The 15,000-nt window shown below is 46.8% G+C and overlaps 1 protein-coding gene across 1 annotated transcript in view; it reads right to left on the bottom strand.

Annotated features, from left to right (window-relative positions):
* trpc5a (transient receptor potential cation channel, subfamily C, member 5a) overlaps positions 1-15,000 on the bottom strand; it is a gene marked incomplete at its 3' end in the record, with an annotated part of 67,504 nt that overhangs the window by 27,384 nt on the left and 25,120 nt on the right. The window contains 3 exon segments of the mRNA XM_080543768.1: positions 12,488-12,691; positions 14,127-14,264; positions 14,602-14,781. Of these exon segments, the coding sequence (XP_080399894.1) occupies positions 12,488-12,691; positions 14,127-14,264; positions 14,602-14,781 (522 nt within the window).

Below are 15,000 nucleotides of genomic sequence, written 5' to 3'. Positions count from 1 at the left end.
GACCTGACACTTTCCTTTTCACAGGTAGGGGCACCGCTGGACTGGCCATACAATCTACCTGCCCGCTGGCAGGTGGGCCGCGCTAGTTTTGGGCCGGTCGGGCCGGTCGGGCCGCCCCCCCCCCGCCCCCCCACCCCCCCCAAAAAATAAATAATAATAATAGTGCGGCCGACCCCAAACTAGCGCGGCCCAAAATAGCGTGGCATCAACTAGCGCTGAATCAAGCGGCGGCCCACGTTTATACTAACACATGGGCTGGCCCAATCACATGCTTAGGCCCTGCTGTCCATCGGCCCCCTCCCCCACTCTGATCCCTCGGCCGACAACCCAAGTGCAGTGTCATGTTCGTAGTCTCGTAGATAAGATAGTGAAAGGGGGTGCCCAGAAAATTAGGGAGAAAAAAAGTAAGAAGCTAGCAGAGGATGCCTCAAAATGTCAGAAACTGACAGATATGTTCTCTGGATCGACTGTGGGGGCTAGGCCTACTACAGATACAGCAGCCATGTCTCATCACCGTGGAGTACGTCAACAGTGAGTGAGTACACTGGTTCACACTTGCATTGGTATACTTGCTGTCCATGTCACTTACTCCGCTCTATAGTATTTTTTTTACAAATGGTATATTCAACAGACTGCCAGCATGTTGATCGGCGGTGTCGGACCGATTGTGTTGGGCCGGTCTGAGCCACATGGCAGGGCCTAATTTTTGTCCCAGTCCAGCCCTGGGTAGGGGCAGGGCTGGACTGGGACAAAAATTAGGCCCTGCCATGTGGCTCAGACCGGCCCAACACAATCGGTCCGACACCGCCGATCAACATGCTGGCAGTCTGAAAGACTAATAATCTAAAAATCTATCGACCTAATCTAAAAAGTGATCTAGCATGGAAGGCTCAGGACAGGCAAAGTAATTGAAGTCCTGAACGTGGCACTCTGTTTCCTCTGTTTCATCTTTTTCTCTCTCCTTTTCCTCTCTTTCCCTGACACTCTGCTTTTCTGGGGAGGGCAGCAGCAGCTCAACCTGGTTCAACAAGACATGGACAGAGAAGTAAACTAACTGGTTGTCAAAATCAGCAAAGTTCTCATTTACATGTACACACAGGCTGCATGATTGCATTATGTTACACCAGAAGCCCAGTCATTTCAAATGGAAGGTTGCAAGACAACATTATTGGGTTGCAGACTGCACGAGTTTTATTTCTCCATGCAATAAAAAGCATTCATTAGTTCTGAACTAGGCTAGTGTAGATTTTTTTTTATATCTTTTTTTTCCAAATAAAAAGTATTATTAACACCCATTGTTGGTATTGCATTTATGTCAGTGACAGTGATACCTCAACTTGCTAGCTAGCAACAAAATGCAGAACACCCCCATCTAACGTTAGCTATAGAGTCCACAGCCAAGCAGCACTAACGTTACACCACGAGAGAGATCATTGTGTGTGCATGAATTCCAGCCAAGTCCTGGTGAAGCGCAATGCAATCATGCTGCCTGTACGGGTTAGCATAAGTCATAAGACATTCTCTGCTGCTGCTCCCTTAATCTGGCCAATGCAAGCGACTAACATAACTTTGCTTTTGTAAAACCAAGTAACAACATTGCTTACCTCTCTAGCTGTGTCCTCTGTCTCCTCCTCAATTGCTAACGTTAGTTAGCGGTAAAGATGTTGCTGTGGCAGCCGCAGCTGTAGTAGGCCTAGCCCCCACAGTCGATGCAGAGAACATATCTGTCAGTTTCTGACATTTTGAGGCATCCTCTGCTAGCTTCTTACTTTTTTTCTCCCTAATTTTCTGGGCACCCCCTTTCACTATCTTATCTACGAACATGAGGTAGAGCAATTGAGCAAGCTGTGCAAGGTTAACAACCTGCTGCTAAACAAGTCAAAGACCCAGGAATTCATCGTAGACTTCAGGAGGAAAAAGTCCGAGATCCTGCCCCTGCTCATCGACGGAGAGAGCGTGGAGATAGTCTCAACCCTCCGATTCCTGGGACACAACATGCGGGATGACCTGGCCTGGAAGGACAACACTAAAGGCACCATCAAGAGGGCACAACAGCGGCTATACACCCTGAGATGCCTCAGGAAACAACACAACAAGAAGGAGATACTGGTGGCCTTCTACCACGGCGCAGTGGAGAGCATCCTCACCTTCGGCATCTCCAACTGGTTCCACAGCTGCACAACAGCGGAGAGAAACGAGCTACAGAGAGTCGTGAGAACAGCACAGAAGATCACCGGCGCCCCCCTCCCCTCTCTGGAGGAGCTGTACAAAACACGCTGTCTCAGGAGGGCCTCCAAGATCTCCAAGGACCCGACCCACCCTGGGCACGAACACTTTGTCAAGCTGCCCTCGAACAGGAGGTACAGGACCCCGGCCGCTAAGACAAACAGACTGAAGAACAGCTTCTACCACAGGGCCGTCAAGGCCCTGAACACAGAAAAGGCCTAAGTTCTGGGCCCAGGACAGTCCGGACGGATTGTATGGCAGCTAGTGCTGAGGCACAAACATGTACATTTTCAAGCCTGCAAACTGTGACACTTTAAAATAATGTGAAAAAAGACTTTCTTGTGCAATATGACAACCCTAGTTGACTATCTGTGCAGTATAGTACAGTGGATTGTGTACATAGCCTTTATTGATGTAAACCAGCTCCTTACCTTCTTGTGATTTTATGCATCTATGCTTTTTCTAAAATGTGTTTCTTTTTCCTTTCCTAAACACCAGGGGAGCCTCCCCTCCTAAATTTCGTTGTTTGGTACCTGTACTGTAGCAATGACAAATAAAGTCTATCTATCTATCTATGACACTGTACTTGGGTTGTCGGCCGAGGGATCAGAGTGGGGGAGGGGGCCGATGGACAGCAGGGCCTAAGCATGTGATTGGGCCAGCCCATGTGTTAGTATAAACGGGGGCCGCCGCTTGATTCAGCGTTAGTTGATGCCGCGCTATTTTGGGCCGAGCTAGTTTTTTTTTTTTTTTTTTTTTTTTTTTTTGGGGGGGGGGGGGGGGGTCAGGCGGCCCGACCGGCCCAAAACTAGCGCGGCCCATCTGCCAGCGGGCAGAAAGATTGTATGGCCAGTCCAGCGGTGGGTAGGGGGATGGGGGGATGGGGGGATGGGGGGATGGGGGGAGGGGGGAGGGGGGGTTTCAAGCTGAAGTCGTCTACCTGCCACTGGGGGCAGCTGCTCATCCACAGTAATTCTCTCACCAGGCGTGTAAGATGTGTAGGATCTCCATGGGGTTTTCTAGAAACGTATATGCTTATGTCACTCACACACACACATACACATCCATACACACACATATACACTCTATTCTCAGGTCACTCAGACACACACACATAACACATACCCACTCACATACACACACACATTCTGCTTCTCCAGGTCAGCATGATCTTCACGGTTAGCAATGACGCCACAATAGACAGATTCGGGGGTTGTTATCTTAAGACCTTGGCTAAGTTAGGCGCCAGTATGGTGAGCTCATTTCACAACGTAACATCTGAGATAACATGAAATGTATTTTAAACCTGTCTGTATTTCACAATGAGGTCGTCGAATGTCGAATGCTGGTACTGTGCTGATGAACCATTTGCTGCTGTCTTATTAAATCTTTAAGTACAGAGATTCCGACCCGTGTTGAACGTTCTATTTCCTTGTCAAAATCGTGTATGCTGCACACGTGATCTATCTGAGATGACACAACGCATTTAAGATCACGAATCCTCCATAGATCGATCCATTCCATCTAATTACCGACAAGAAGATTCTACAGATGCAATACTATTTTTCACAAATTTGTCAAAGATCTCTTGTCTCCTTGAACGCAGAATTTCCGTATTCGAAAGATCAATAGTCATCAATTTTCATACTTTTTCCAGCTATAATCCCTCTGCAATAAAGATTTTAGACATTTAGATATTAGACAGATAATAGACATTTATTTTGAATGAGAATCAGAATTACCCTTACTTTTTTATTTTTATAACTCAAAAATACACCCCTGGTATCGGCTCTGATCTAAGCTCTCGCTTATCACTTTTCACCCACACCCCACCAAAGATCCAGCCAGATCAGATCCAAACATTCTATTAGCATTTGAATTGGGTTTGAGGGTGGGAGTCACACACTGAAACATCAGTGCTATCGCTCACTCTGTAACGAGATTAGGGGAAGTTGGTAAATTGCCTATGCACGCTTGGACATGGGGCTTATCAACACCTCCCCATAATTATATTATAAGAACATCAGGTGAAGGGCAGTATTTTTCCATCTTTGGTTTTATTGGGTGAACCAACATTTATTTTGCCATCACAACAATGTCAACACAATCACAAGAGAATCTTATTTAATCCAATGAGGTTTTATATTTTATTATATGACATACTGTCTTTCAACATTGTCAACCTATATTAGCGGCATCAAAAATGATGGGCTGGGCGCATGACAACAATGTGTCAGTACATTTCCATCTTGCTTATGTTGGCACAATTGTGAAATATTAAAACCAATAACATTCAGAATGATTTGTCATTCTGTAATACTACTCTTTCTCTCCTTTCTTTGCTTTATATATACCGGCGCCCCCCTCCCCTCTCTGGAAGAGCTGTACAACACACGCTGTCTCAGGAAGGCCTCCAAGATCTCCAGGGACCCGACCCACCCTGGGTACGTACACTTTATCAGGCTGCCCTCGAAAAGGCGGTTCAGGACCCTGGCCGCTAAGACAAACAGACTGAAGAACAGCTTCTACCACAGGGCCGTCCAGGCCCTGAACACAGCAAAGACCTAAGTTCTGGGCCCTGGACAGTCTGGACGGATTGTATGGCAGCTGCTGGACTGAAAAAAATCAGGTGTAGTGCTGAGGCACAAACATGTACATTTCAAGCCTGCAAACTGTGACACTTTAAATAACGTGAAACAATACTATTGTGCAATATGACAACCCTAGTCGTCTATCTGTACAGTACAGTACAGTGGATTGTGTACATAGCCTTTATTTATGTAAACCAGCTCCTTCCCTTCTTGTGATTTTTTTTTTTTTTTAAAGTTTTTTTTTTTTCTTTCCCTTTCCTAACACCAGGGGAGCCACCCCTCCTAAATTTCGTTGTTTGGTACCTGTACTGTAGCAATGACAATAAAGTCCATTCATTCATTCATTCATTCATTCATTTTCTTTCAGTTCTTTTCACTAATAGGTGAAACTAAACTATAACAGGGTGCGGTGTATGCTGAACTTCAACGTCAACATACCGGCATCAAAAATGACAAAAGTTACAAGGGTTATAAGAGATTAGAATATCACTCGTATGTAGAGATGTAGCAGGGGTGGGATGCAAACGGTGAGTTGTTTCGCTCTTCTGCCCGCCTATTCAATAACCCGCTTATTACCCGCAAATATTACATTAGTCGGCCAATGTAATGCATTATTATACCCGGCAGGACGGATAGAGCCAGCTATCCACTAGCGGAAACCCCCGGAGTCACCAGCGAGACACTAAAACAGATTACTGAGTCCACCCTTTTGCTCTCCATAAGAGACGCCCTAAATTCTGAATTTAAGTTGGACTATATCTCTTTCTTTAAGTGAAACTCCTTTTTCTAATTAATTACGCCCGGTGGGCTGCAACTCTTTCTCGTATCCTGCCTGGGTGGTGTGTATTAACATGGTGGTCACCACAACATACACACACACACACACACACACACACACACACACACACCTTGGCAGGGGGCTCACAAACAAGCCCCCTGCCTCTCTGGGTCTCTGGGACTCCCCCCCCCCTCCCCTACTCCATCATGTAAATAGCACACTTCACTTTTGAATACGCTCCGTGCAAGTACGCGCTCCTGTGCGATAATTCAATTTCAAGTTTATTTGTCATTATACCAAATACAATTATATAATGTAATAAAAATAAAAATAATGAAAATATTTAGCCATTCAGTATAATCACGTATAACAACCCCTGTGAGCAGTTGCCGGGGCTTACAGGCTGATGTAACAGCCGGCGTGAAGTTCACCGACAAATAAACACGATAGACTTGTTTATCACTGTGAAGCTTATAATTATAATAACACAATATTGCATTATAATATTTATTAGTATTCTTTTTTAATAATAATAATCAACTTTCATTCGTTGTAATTCAAACTCCCGCAGTCCCAATCAATCTCCTCCACATTACATCTTCATCCAAGATATGGAGGTATAAGTAGCAATGTTGTCATTTTTCTTGTGACATGAAGCCACACTTGGACCTCAGCCATGACCTCCTTGTTGCAGAGTTTCAGAGTTTTAATTAGTGCTAGGGCTGCGACTAATGTACAAGCAGCGCCATCCAGCGATCATTGTGCGTCAGTACACAGACTCTCATTGTGAAGAGCGGAGGGTGTCATTTGACACCTAGGCGTGCTAAAAGTAGGTGAAACAGTGCCGCGCTCGAAGCCCCAGTTTTGATGGTAGTGTAAATATTGAAACACAGCCTCAGTATTCAATGTAGCAAACAGACAGAACACACACACACGTATGCACGCACACGCCCAGACACACACACACACACACACACACACCTGCAAGAGCACAGCAGCACACACACACACACACACATACACACACACACACACACACACACACAGACACACACACACACACACACACACACACACACACACACACACACAAAGTAGGCTTCTCTCTGTCGCACAAACAATTAGCTGTAATTGGAGCCAGAACAGAAACCGGCAACTACTGAGAGGGACAGAGAGGGAGAAATATGAGAGGGAATTCATTCATAAACACACAGACACACAAACACAAACACACACACATACACACACACACACTGATAAGAGTTCATCTGATAAGATATTCATCGGCCTAGTTTGAGATCTGTTTGTTTTGTTCGGTTCAGAGAAGCAGTGGAAATGTTGGTGTTTAGGTTCTTCCACAACATGTGCATCTAAACGCCACAAACATACAGAGAGAATACCTCTCTCTTTCTCTCTCTCTCTGTCTGTCTCTCTCTCTATCTCTCTCTCTCTTTTCCATGCGTTCATCACGGCTACTGTGTTTCCTCAACTATAAAGAGGGAGGGATAAACTAATAGTTGAGGTATGTTAAAGGAGGTAGGGATGTTACATCGAGATCGAGGGGCTGCAGAGCTGGTGCAGTTTAAACAATCTGGAGCTAAATGCTCTAAAAACAGTGGAGATGGTGGTGGACTTCCGAAGGAAAGCAGCCCTGCCCCCTCCCATCACGCTGGGAGGTACCCCGGTGGCCTCCGTGGAGTCATGCCGCTTTCTAGGCATGACCATCTCCCGGGACCTAAAGTGGGAGCAGAACACCGAGGCCCTCACAAAGAAGGCCCAGAAGAGGATGTTCTTCCTCCGGCAGCTGAGGAAACTCAGGCTGCCGAGGTCCATGATGGTCCAGTTCTACACGGCCATCATAGAGTCCATCCTCACCCACTCCATCATCACCTGGTTCCCTGCTGCAACGACCAAGGACAAGGCCAAGTTGCAGCGGGTGCTACGTTCAGCAGAGAGGGTGATCGGCTGCCCCTTGCCCTCCCTCAACTCCCTGCATGACACCAGGGCTCTGAGGAGGGCAAGGAAGATCATGGCAGACCCCTTCCACCCCGGCCACGGCCTCCTCACCCTGCTTCCCTCTGGAAGAAGGTTGCGGCTGCCTAAGGCACTGAAGGCCCGCCACAGGCTCAGCTTCTACCCCTCAGCCGCCAGGCTGCTAAATGACTCTGGCTTCCCCCCCCCCCCCCGCCCCCAAGTCTGCCCAGGACTGAACTGGACTCACTGTAAAAAATCTCTGCACTGCACTTTACTTTATACCGCACTATCCAATGCACTGTTGTCTGTCCTGTGTTGTTGTTGTGTTGTCCTGTTTTTTTGACATGTGAAAAAAGTATAAACGCACTTGCTGTGGTGACGAAGCAAATTCCTATATGTGTAATGCATAGTGGCAATAAACGTTATCTCAATCTCAATCTCAATCTCAATCTTACCTACTGTTTAGAAGGTCCCAAGTGGTGTATATTTATGTTTATCTATTTTATTTAGCCTATTATTCAATTGTCACTTTATTTTGTTGTTTTGTGGTCTGAGCTGCTGTAACGCCTGAATTTCCCCTCGGAATCAATAAAGTATCTATCTATCTATCTATCTATCTATCTATCTATCTCTGTGTCTATCTCTGTCTCTCTCTCTATCTATCTATCTAGCCGCAGTTGACTGACAGTTCATCCATCAGTGTCATGTGCTTTACAGAGAACATCAATACAAAACAAACACAGCCCTCCACGGCTAAACTGTCCCTGCAGAAGCGCATGAGGACAGATAGCTATTACCACGCCTCCCTCTATCTCTCCATCTATCTCTCCATTCATCACTCCTCCCTCTTGTCCTCCGTTAATGCTTTCATCCATCCCTGTACATCTAAACTGTAACTACAGAACGCCTTGAGGCAAGATAGCACCCACCATCTCTCACTTTGTCTCTCACTCTATCTCTCCCTCTCTCTACTTCTCTCTCTCTCTCTCCCCCTCTCTCTCTATGTATATATAGTCACATGCCTCCCGCCCAACCTGGATCCATACCAGTTCGCCTACAGAGCCCACAGGTCCACAGAGGACGCCATCGCGACGACTCTCCACTCCACTCTATCCCACCTGGAGAGGGGGAACAGCTACGCGAGACTGAACTTTGTGGACTTCAGCTCTGCTTTCAACACTATCCTTCCAGACAGGCTAGTGACCAAACTACTAGACCTGGGACTATCACACTCCATCTGCGCATGGATCAAGGACTTCCTGTCTGACCGCCCCCAGAGAGTGCGGGTGGGCTCCCACACCTCCACAGCCCTCAGACTCAGCACTGGGTCCCCCCAGGGCTGTGTGCTGAGCCCCATCCTCTACAACCTCTACACCTACGACTTCACCCCCGTCCACCCCAGCAACTCCATCATAAAATTTGCAGACGACACCACCGTGGGGGGGACGAGGCGGCGTACAGGGATGAGGTAGAGCAGCTGAGCAAGCTGTGCAAGGTTAACAACCTGCTGCTAAACCAGCTAAAGACACAGGAAATCATCGTGGACTTCAGGAGGAAAAAATCAGTGGTCCAGCCCCTGCTAGTCGATGGAGGGAGCGTGGAGAGAGTCTCAACTCTCCGATTCCTGGGGGTGCACATACAGGAGGACCTGTCCTGGAGGACCAACACAGCAGCCATCATCAAGAAGGCACAACAGCGGCTCTACTTCCTGAGAGTCCTCAGGAAATACCACCTCAGACAGGAGCTGCTTGTGACCTTCTACCGCTGCACAGTGGAGAGCATCCTCACCTACTGCATTTGCGTGTGGTTCTCCAGCTGCACAGCCGCAGAGAGGAAAGCGCTACAGAGAGTCGTGAGATCGGCCCAGAAGATCATCGGCGCCCCCCTCCCCTCTCTGGAAGAGCTGTACAACACATGCTGCCTCAGGAAGGCCACCAAGATCTCCAGGGACCCATCCCTGGGCCCTGGACAGTCTGGACGGATTGATGGCAGCTGCTGGACTGAAAAAATCAGGTGTAGTGCTGAGGCACAAATATGTACATTTCAAGCCTGCAAACTGCGACACTTTAAATAAATGTGCAATAACACTATTGTGCAATATGACAACCCTAGTCGTCTATCTGTGCAGTATAGTACAGTGGATAGTGTACATAGCCTTTATTTATGTAAACCAGCTCCTTCCCTTCTTGTGATTTTTTTAAAAGTGTTTTTTTCTTTCTTTCCTAACACCAGGGGAGCCACCCCTCCTAAATTTCGTTGTTTGGTACCTGTACTGTAGCAATGACAATAAAGACCATTCATTCATTCATTCAATTACATAGTATTGCATAGTCACGTGCAGATTAGTGTTGACATGATAAGCAAAAAAAATCACACCCTGGGAACGAACACTTCACCCTGTTGTTCAGCTGCGCTCAGGCAGGCGGTTCAGGACCATGTCCGCACGGACAAATTGACTGAAGCTCAGCTTCTACCCTAGGGCCATTCAGGCCCTGAACACAGCAAAGACCTAGGTTCTAGGCCCTGGACAATCTAGACAACGTGATGGCAGCTACTAGATTGTAAACATAAGTGCAATATTGAAATACAACTGTGAACATTTCAAACCTGCTAACTGCGACACTTTAAATGAATGTGCAACAATACTATGTGCAATATGACAACCCTTGTGTACATAATGTTCAGATATAGGAAAAGTTAGGATATTTATAGCATAGCATAGAGTACAGCACAGTGTTTTATTGTATAGTATAGTAGTATAGTATAGTAGATAGTGTACATAGCCTTTATTTATGTAAACCAGCTCTTTTCCCTTTTTTATTTTACCCTTGGCCCTCTTGTTTTTAGTCTTTTTCCAAGCACCAGGGGAGCCCCCCCTACTAAATTTCGTTGTATGGTACCTGTACTGTATTAATGACAATAAAGACCATTCATTCATTAATTCATTCATATATCCCACTCTCTCTCCCTCTGTCTCCCTCTCTCTCTCTCCCTGTCTCTCTCTCTCTCTCACTGTCACCCTCTCTCTCTAACTCCCTCACTCCATCTCTCTCTCTCCATCTATCTAACATGAAGATGGTGCACAATCTGTGTCTGGGGCCTAGGAACCCAAAGGCCAGACCTGGGCTGACGTGTTCTGATATGGCATAGAAGTGGGAGATGAAGCTATCCGGAACCAACAGGTCAGAGAAGGGCTCATCTCAATATGTCACCTATTCTTACGCAAGTGTATTTCAGACACATCCCTGTTATTGCCGTTTCGACTCACCATCAGCAGGCGTCGCTTGGCTTTCAGAACGGACCAGCAGGCAGTAGCCAGGGCCTGCGTTCTAGCTGATCTGATCACCTGCACACACAGTTCAGTTTCATTGCAGCCACAAACAGCATCACTTTGCTCGTTGTTTAATTCCTTCTCCCCTTTACCTGCTCTCCTCTCACCTTTTCCCTTAGCCTGGGAACTTCAGTGCACAACTTCAGCTGTCTGACCAGGTGCAAAAAGCAACAAAACAAAGCCCGACACGACACGACTTGGGAGTAATACACAGATCCAAACAGTAATAATAGTCTCTTAATCAATGTCCCCGGGGGTTATGCGTCTCTTCAATATCACTTCCACTCTCTCCTCTCTCACCTCTCTCACCTCTCTCACCTCTCTCACCTCTCTCACCTCTCGCAGGTAGGAAATGAGCACCTTTCAAATAACATCCGCCAACAGGCAAGCCACTCCCCCATGTACCCTAGGTAGCCAATCATCAACCCCCTGAGCTTACCATGATAGACATACAGAAAATAGTTAGATCGTGACAGTTATACTCATACACATAGAGTTAGGTCCGTAAATATTTGGACAGTGACACAATTTCCATAATTTTGCCTCTGTATGCCACCACAATGGATTTGAAAGTCAGAGGAGCGCATTTCGGGAACTTGTTGACACACAGTTGAGCTGTTGTTGAGCTTGATTCTTTCTTTTTTATTTCCACCATGGCAAAGAACATGTATGATACTGAGAAGGATATGAGGAGATATTAGCTTTGATAATGATGGTCAGACGGTCAGACGTCGAGAAGATTCATCTGACACGGAGAGCAGCCACCATGTCGCCTCTCACAAGAAGAATTATTCATGTCGTTGGTAAGTAGCCGTGTAATAAGCAGGATAATGACGGTCATTATCGACAAATAAGAGCCCAACAGTGCGTTCGGAACCCCGAGGCGAAGCCGAGAGGTTTCATAAAACACTGAAGGGATTTGACCGGCTGGCCATTCTTTAGCCCTTACATAGCAGACTCCGCATTCCCCATTTACAAATGTGTTGGTCCTACTTTTAGAGTTCCCTGCATGTAGGCTAGACATATGTTTTGATTGACGTAATATAGGCTGCTTTAGTCGTAGGCTATTTAGTGAAGCAAATCCCGTCCGTGCCGCTGGCGCTGTCCATGGTGCTAAAAGTAAGAATGTATTATCCCACATGAACCATCCTGACGGTTTATGCCGGCATTTCCCGGGACATGCCGACATAAACCGCTTTCCCACATGTACCGTAACACATACACATTGTGTGTATTTATGTATTATATACAGTGTGTGTATTTATGTATTTTATACAGCGTGTGTCGCTGTGTGTATCTGTGCGTGTGTGTGTGTCCTACCTCTTGGTGTATGTGTGTGTGTGTGTGTGTGTGTGTGTGTGTGTGTGTATAGTAGTAGTGTGTAGTGTATCGTAGTAGTGTGTAGTGTGTGTGTTTGTGTGTGTGTGTGTGTGTGTGTGTTCCCTCCCTCTTTCTGGTGGTATTTGATGGCCAGTTTGAGCTTAGCCAGGTCGTATAGAGGTAGTGTGTAGTGTGTAGTGTGTGTGTGTGTGTGTGTGTGTCCTACCTCTTGGTGTGTGTGTGTGTGTGTGTGTGTGTCTGCCCTACCTCTTTCTGGTGGTACTTGATGGCTAATTTGAGCTTGGCCAGGTCGTGACACCCCCTCAGCTCCAGCTCGTCAGAGTGGTCGTCCCGGTGGTTGAGGATGGTCTCCAGCTCCCTGGAGCTCCTGGCCTGGTCCAACAGGTCCTTGGCAAACAGCTTACACTGCTGGGAAAGCTCCTCATACTCCTGACGGAATTCATTCTCCACCTAGGACGGTTATAACACAGTAATAACAGGTTAAAACCCCTCATAAACCCTCTCTAAGCCTGGCCTGGTCTTTAACCACTGGGGTACCCCACGGCTCTGTCCTAGGGCCCTCACTGTTCTCATTCTATACCACTGGGATCCCCCAGGGCTCTGTCCTAGGGCCCTTACTGTTCTCATTCTATACCACTGGGGTCCCCCAGGGCTCTGTCCTAGGACCCTTACTGTTCTCCCTCTATACCAAGTCTCCTGGCTCGCTAATTTCCCCACATAGGTTCTCCTACCACTGCTACACAGACGACACTCAACTCTTCCTGTCCCCCCCCCCCCCCCCCCCCCCTCTGACTCACAAGTGGCAACATGTCTCTGCATGGATGTCAGCCCACCACCTCAAGCTCAACCGTAGCAACACTGAGCTACTCTTCCTCCCCGGGAAAGCCTGCCCTCTCCAAGACTACTCCATCACAGTTGAGAACTGTGTAATGTTCTAAATATGCAGTTACATAGTGATGCTCTTTCTTTTTAGCTGCTAGATAGCTAGTAAGCGCAATGGAGCGTTTTGAATCAGCATGATTTCCTTCTCGAATTTCGTTTGAGGTGTACCAACATTCAAATAAGCATATCTTCTTCAACTATTTTCAATGTATGACATTGTTTGAAAGCTTACAATCTGCACATACAAAAATGACCTTGCCGACTTGGGGACCAAAACACCAGACCCTGTCACATATCATCTATCAGAATGCAGCAGCCACTACTGTTAAACCTTTGGATGCCATTTACCATAGCGCCCTTCACTTTATCACATGCGCATTCATGATCAAAGGGTTGGCTAAACCTCGTTTAACTCCTATAGATCACATAATTACATAAAGCCTGACTGCATAAACTCTCAGGTTACCTAACCTCATTATTACAATTCAAAGAAAGAGAAACACATCAATTGACCTAGCTCATTCTCAGAGCTGGTTAAGGTTTGAGGTTCCACGGGTCTCCACTGAATTGGTTAAATCTGTTTTTAGTTTTGGTGAACCTCACCGCTGAGGACAACCTTGATGAAGGATATGATTGTTTCTCCAGATATATTGTGGTTTCAAATGATGTATTGTTTTCTGTATTTAACTGTGTTTTATTTGTTGTGTGTTGTTTTGTAATTGTATAGATATTGTGGACAGGGTACATCTGCAAAAGAGGCCTTGGTCTCAGTGTGTTTTCTCCGGTATGAATAAAGGCAATTTTTAAAAATAGATATATCATATATCATAGTTATAATAAAAAATAATATGTCCAGGTCTTGAGCAAACAGCTTACACTGCTGAGATAGTGACATTCGAGATTCCTTTCTATAAACCCTCTATAAACCCTTTATAAACCCTTTACAAAGTATGTATAAACCCTTTGTAGACCCTTTATAAGCCCTCTATAAGGGCTGCTGTACCTTGCTGAGCTCCTTGAGCTCCCAGCCCAGCCTGAAGGCGGTGAGGATGGGGTCTTCGCTGGACAGGGCGATAAGGGAGGGGGAGGCCAGGGCCTTGTAGATGTTGAGACGAGAACGGGAGTGACGCAGGCTGTCCACCTACCGGGAGAGAGACAGAGAGGTCATACACACACACACACACACACACACACACACACAGAGACGTGTACACACAGAGACGCACACACACACACACACACAGACGTGCGCGCACACAGAGACATGTACACACAGACGTGTGCACACACAGACGCACGCACACACACACACACACACACACACACACACACACACACACACAGACACACACACACTGAGACACGCACACACACACACACACACAGACACACACACACACTGAGACACGCACACACACAGACACTGACACAGACACTGACACAGACACACACAGACACACACACACACACAGCCGTACCTCTGAGCTGGAGACACACTCGACACAGTCGCAGCGTATCTGGTGTGGCCGGGGGATGGTCACTTTCCTGGCCACCAGCAGCTTGATGATCTCATAGTTGTTGGTGTGAGCAGCGAGCATGATGGGAGTGATGTCAGGGGTGAACTCTGAGAACTGGCTGTCCATCATCAAGGACGGCATCTGGAGGGGGGGGGGGGGGGGGGGGGGAGAAGAGAGAAAGAAAAAGGGGGGGTGAGTGTTCTGTGTAGTACACTCGTACGTAGAGTTTTAACTTTCTTTCATTTCTCAAAGGGAGGGTTTCTCTCTCTCTCTCTCTTTCACCCTCTCTCTCCCTCTCTCTCTTTCACCTTCTCTCTCCCTCTTTCTCTCTCTCTCTGTCTCTTCCCCACTCTCTCTCCC

This window comes from Nansenia antarctica (assembly GCF_963989245.1).
Source record: "Nansenia antarctica genome assembly, chromosome: 13".
Taxonomy (NCBI): Eukaryota; Metazoa; Chordata; class Actinopteri; order Argentiniformes; family Microstomatidae; genus Nansenia; species Nansenia antarctica.
The sequence above is the reverse complement of the archived record's forward strand: the minus strand, read 5'-3'. Positions and strand labels throughout refer to the sequence as shown.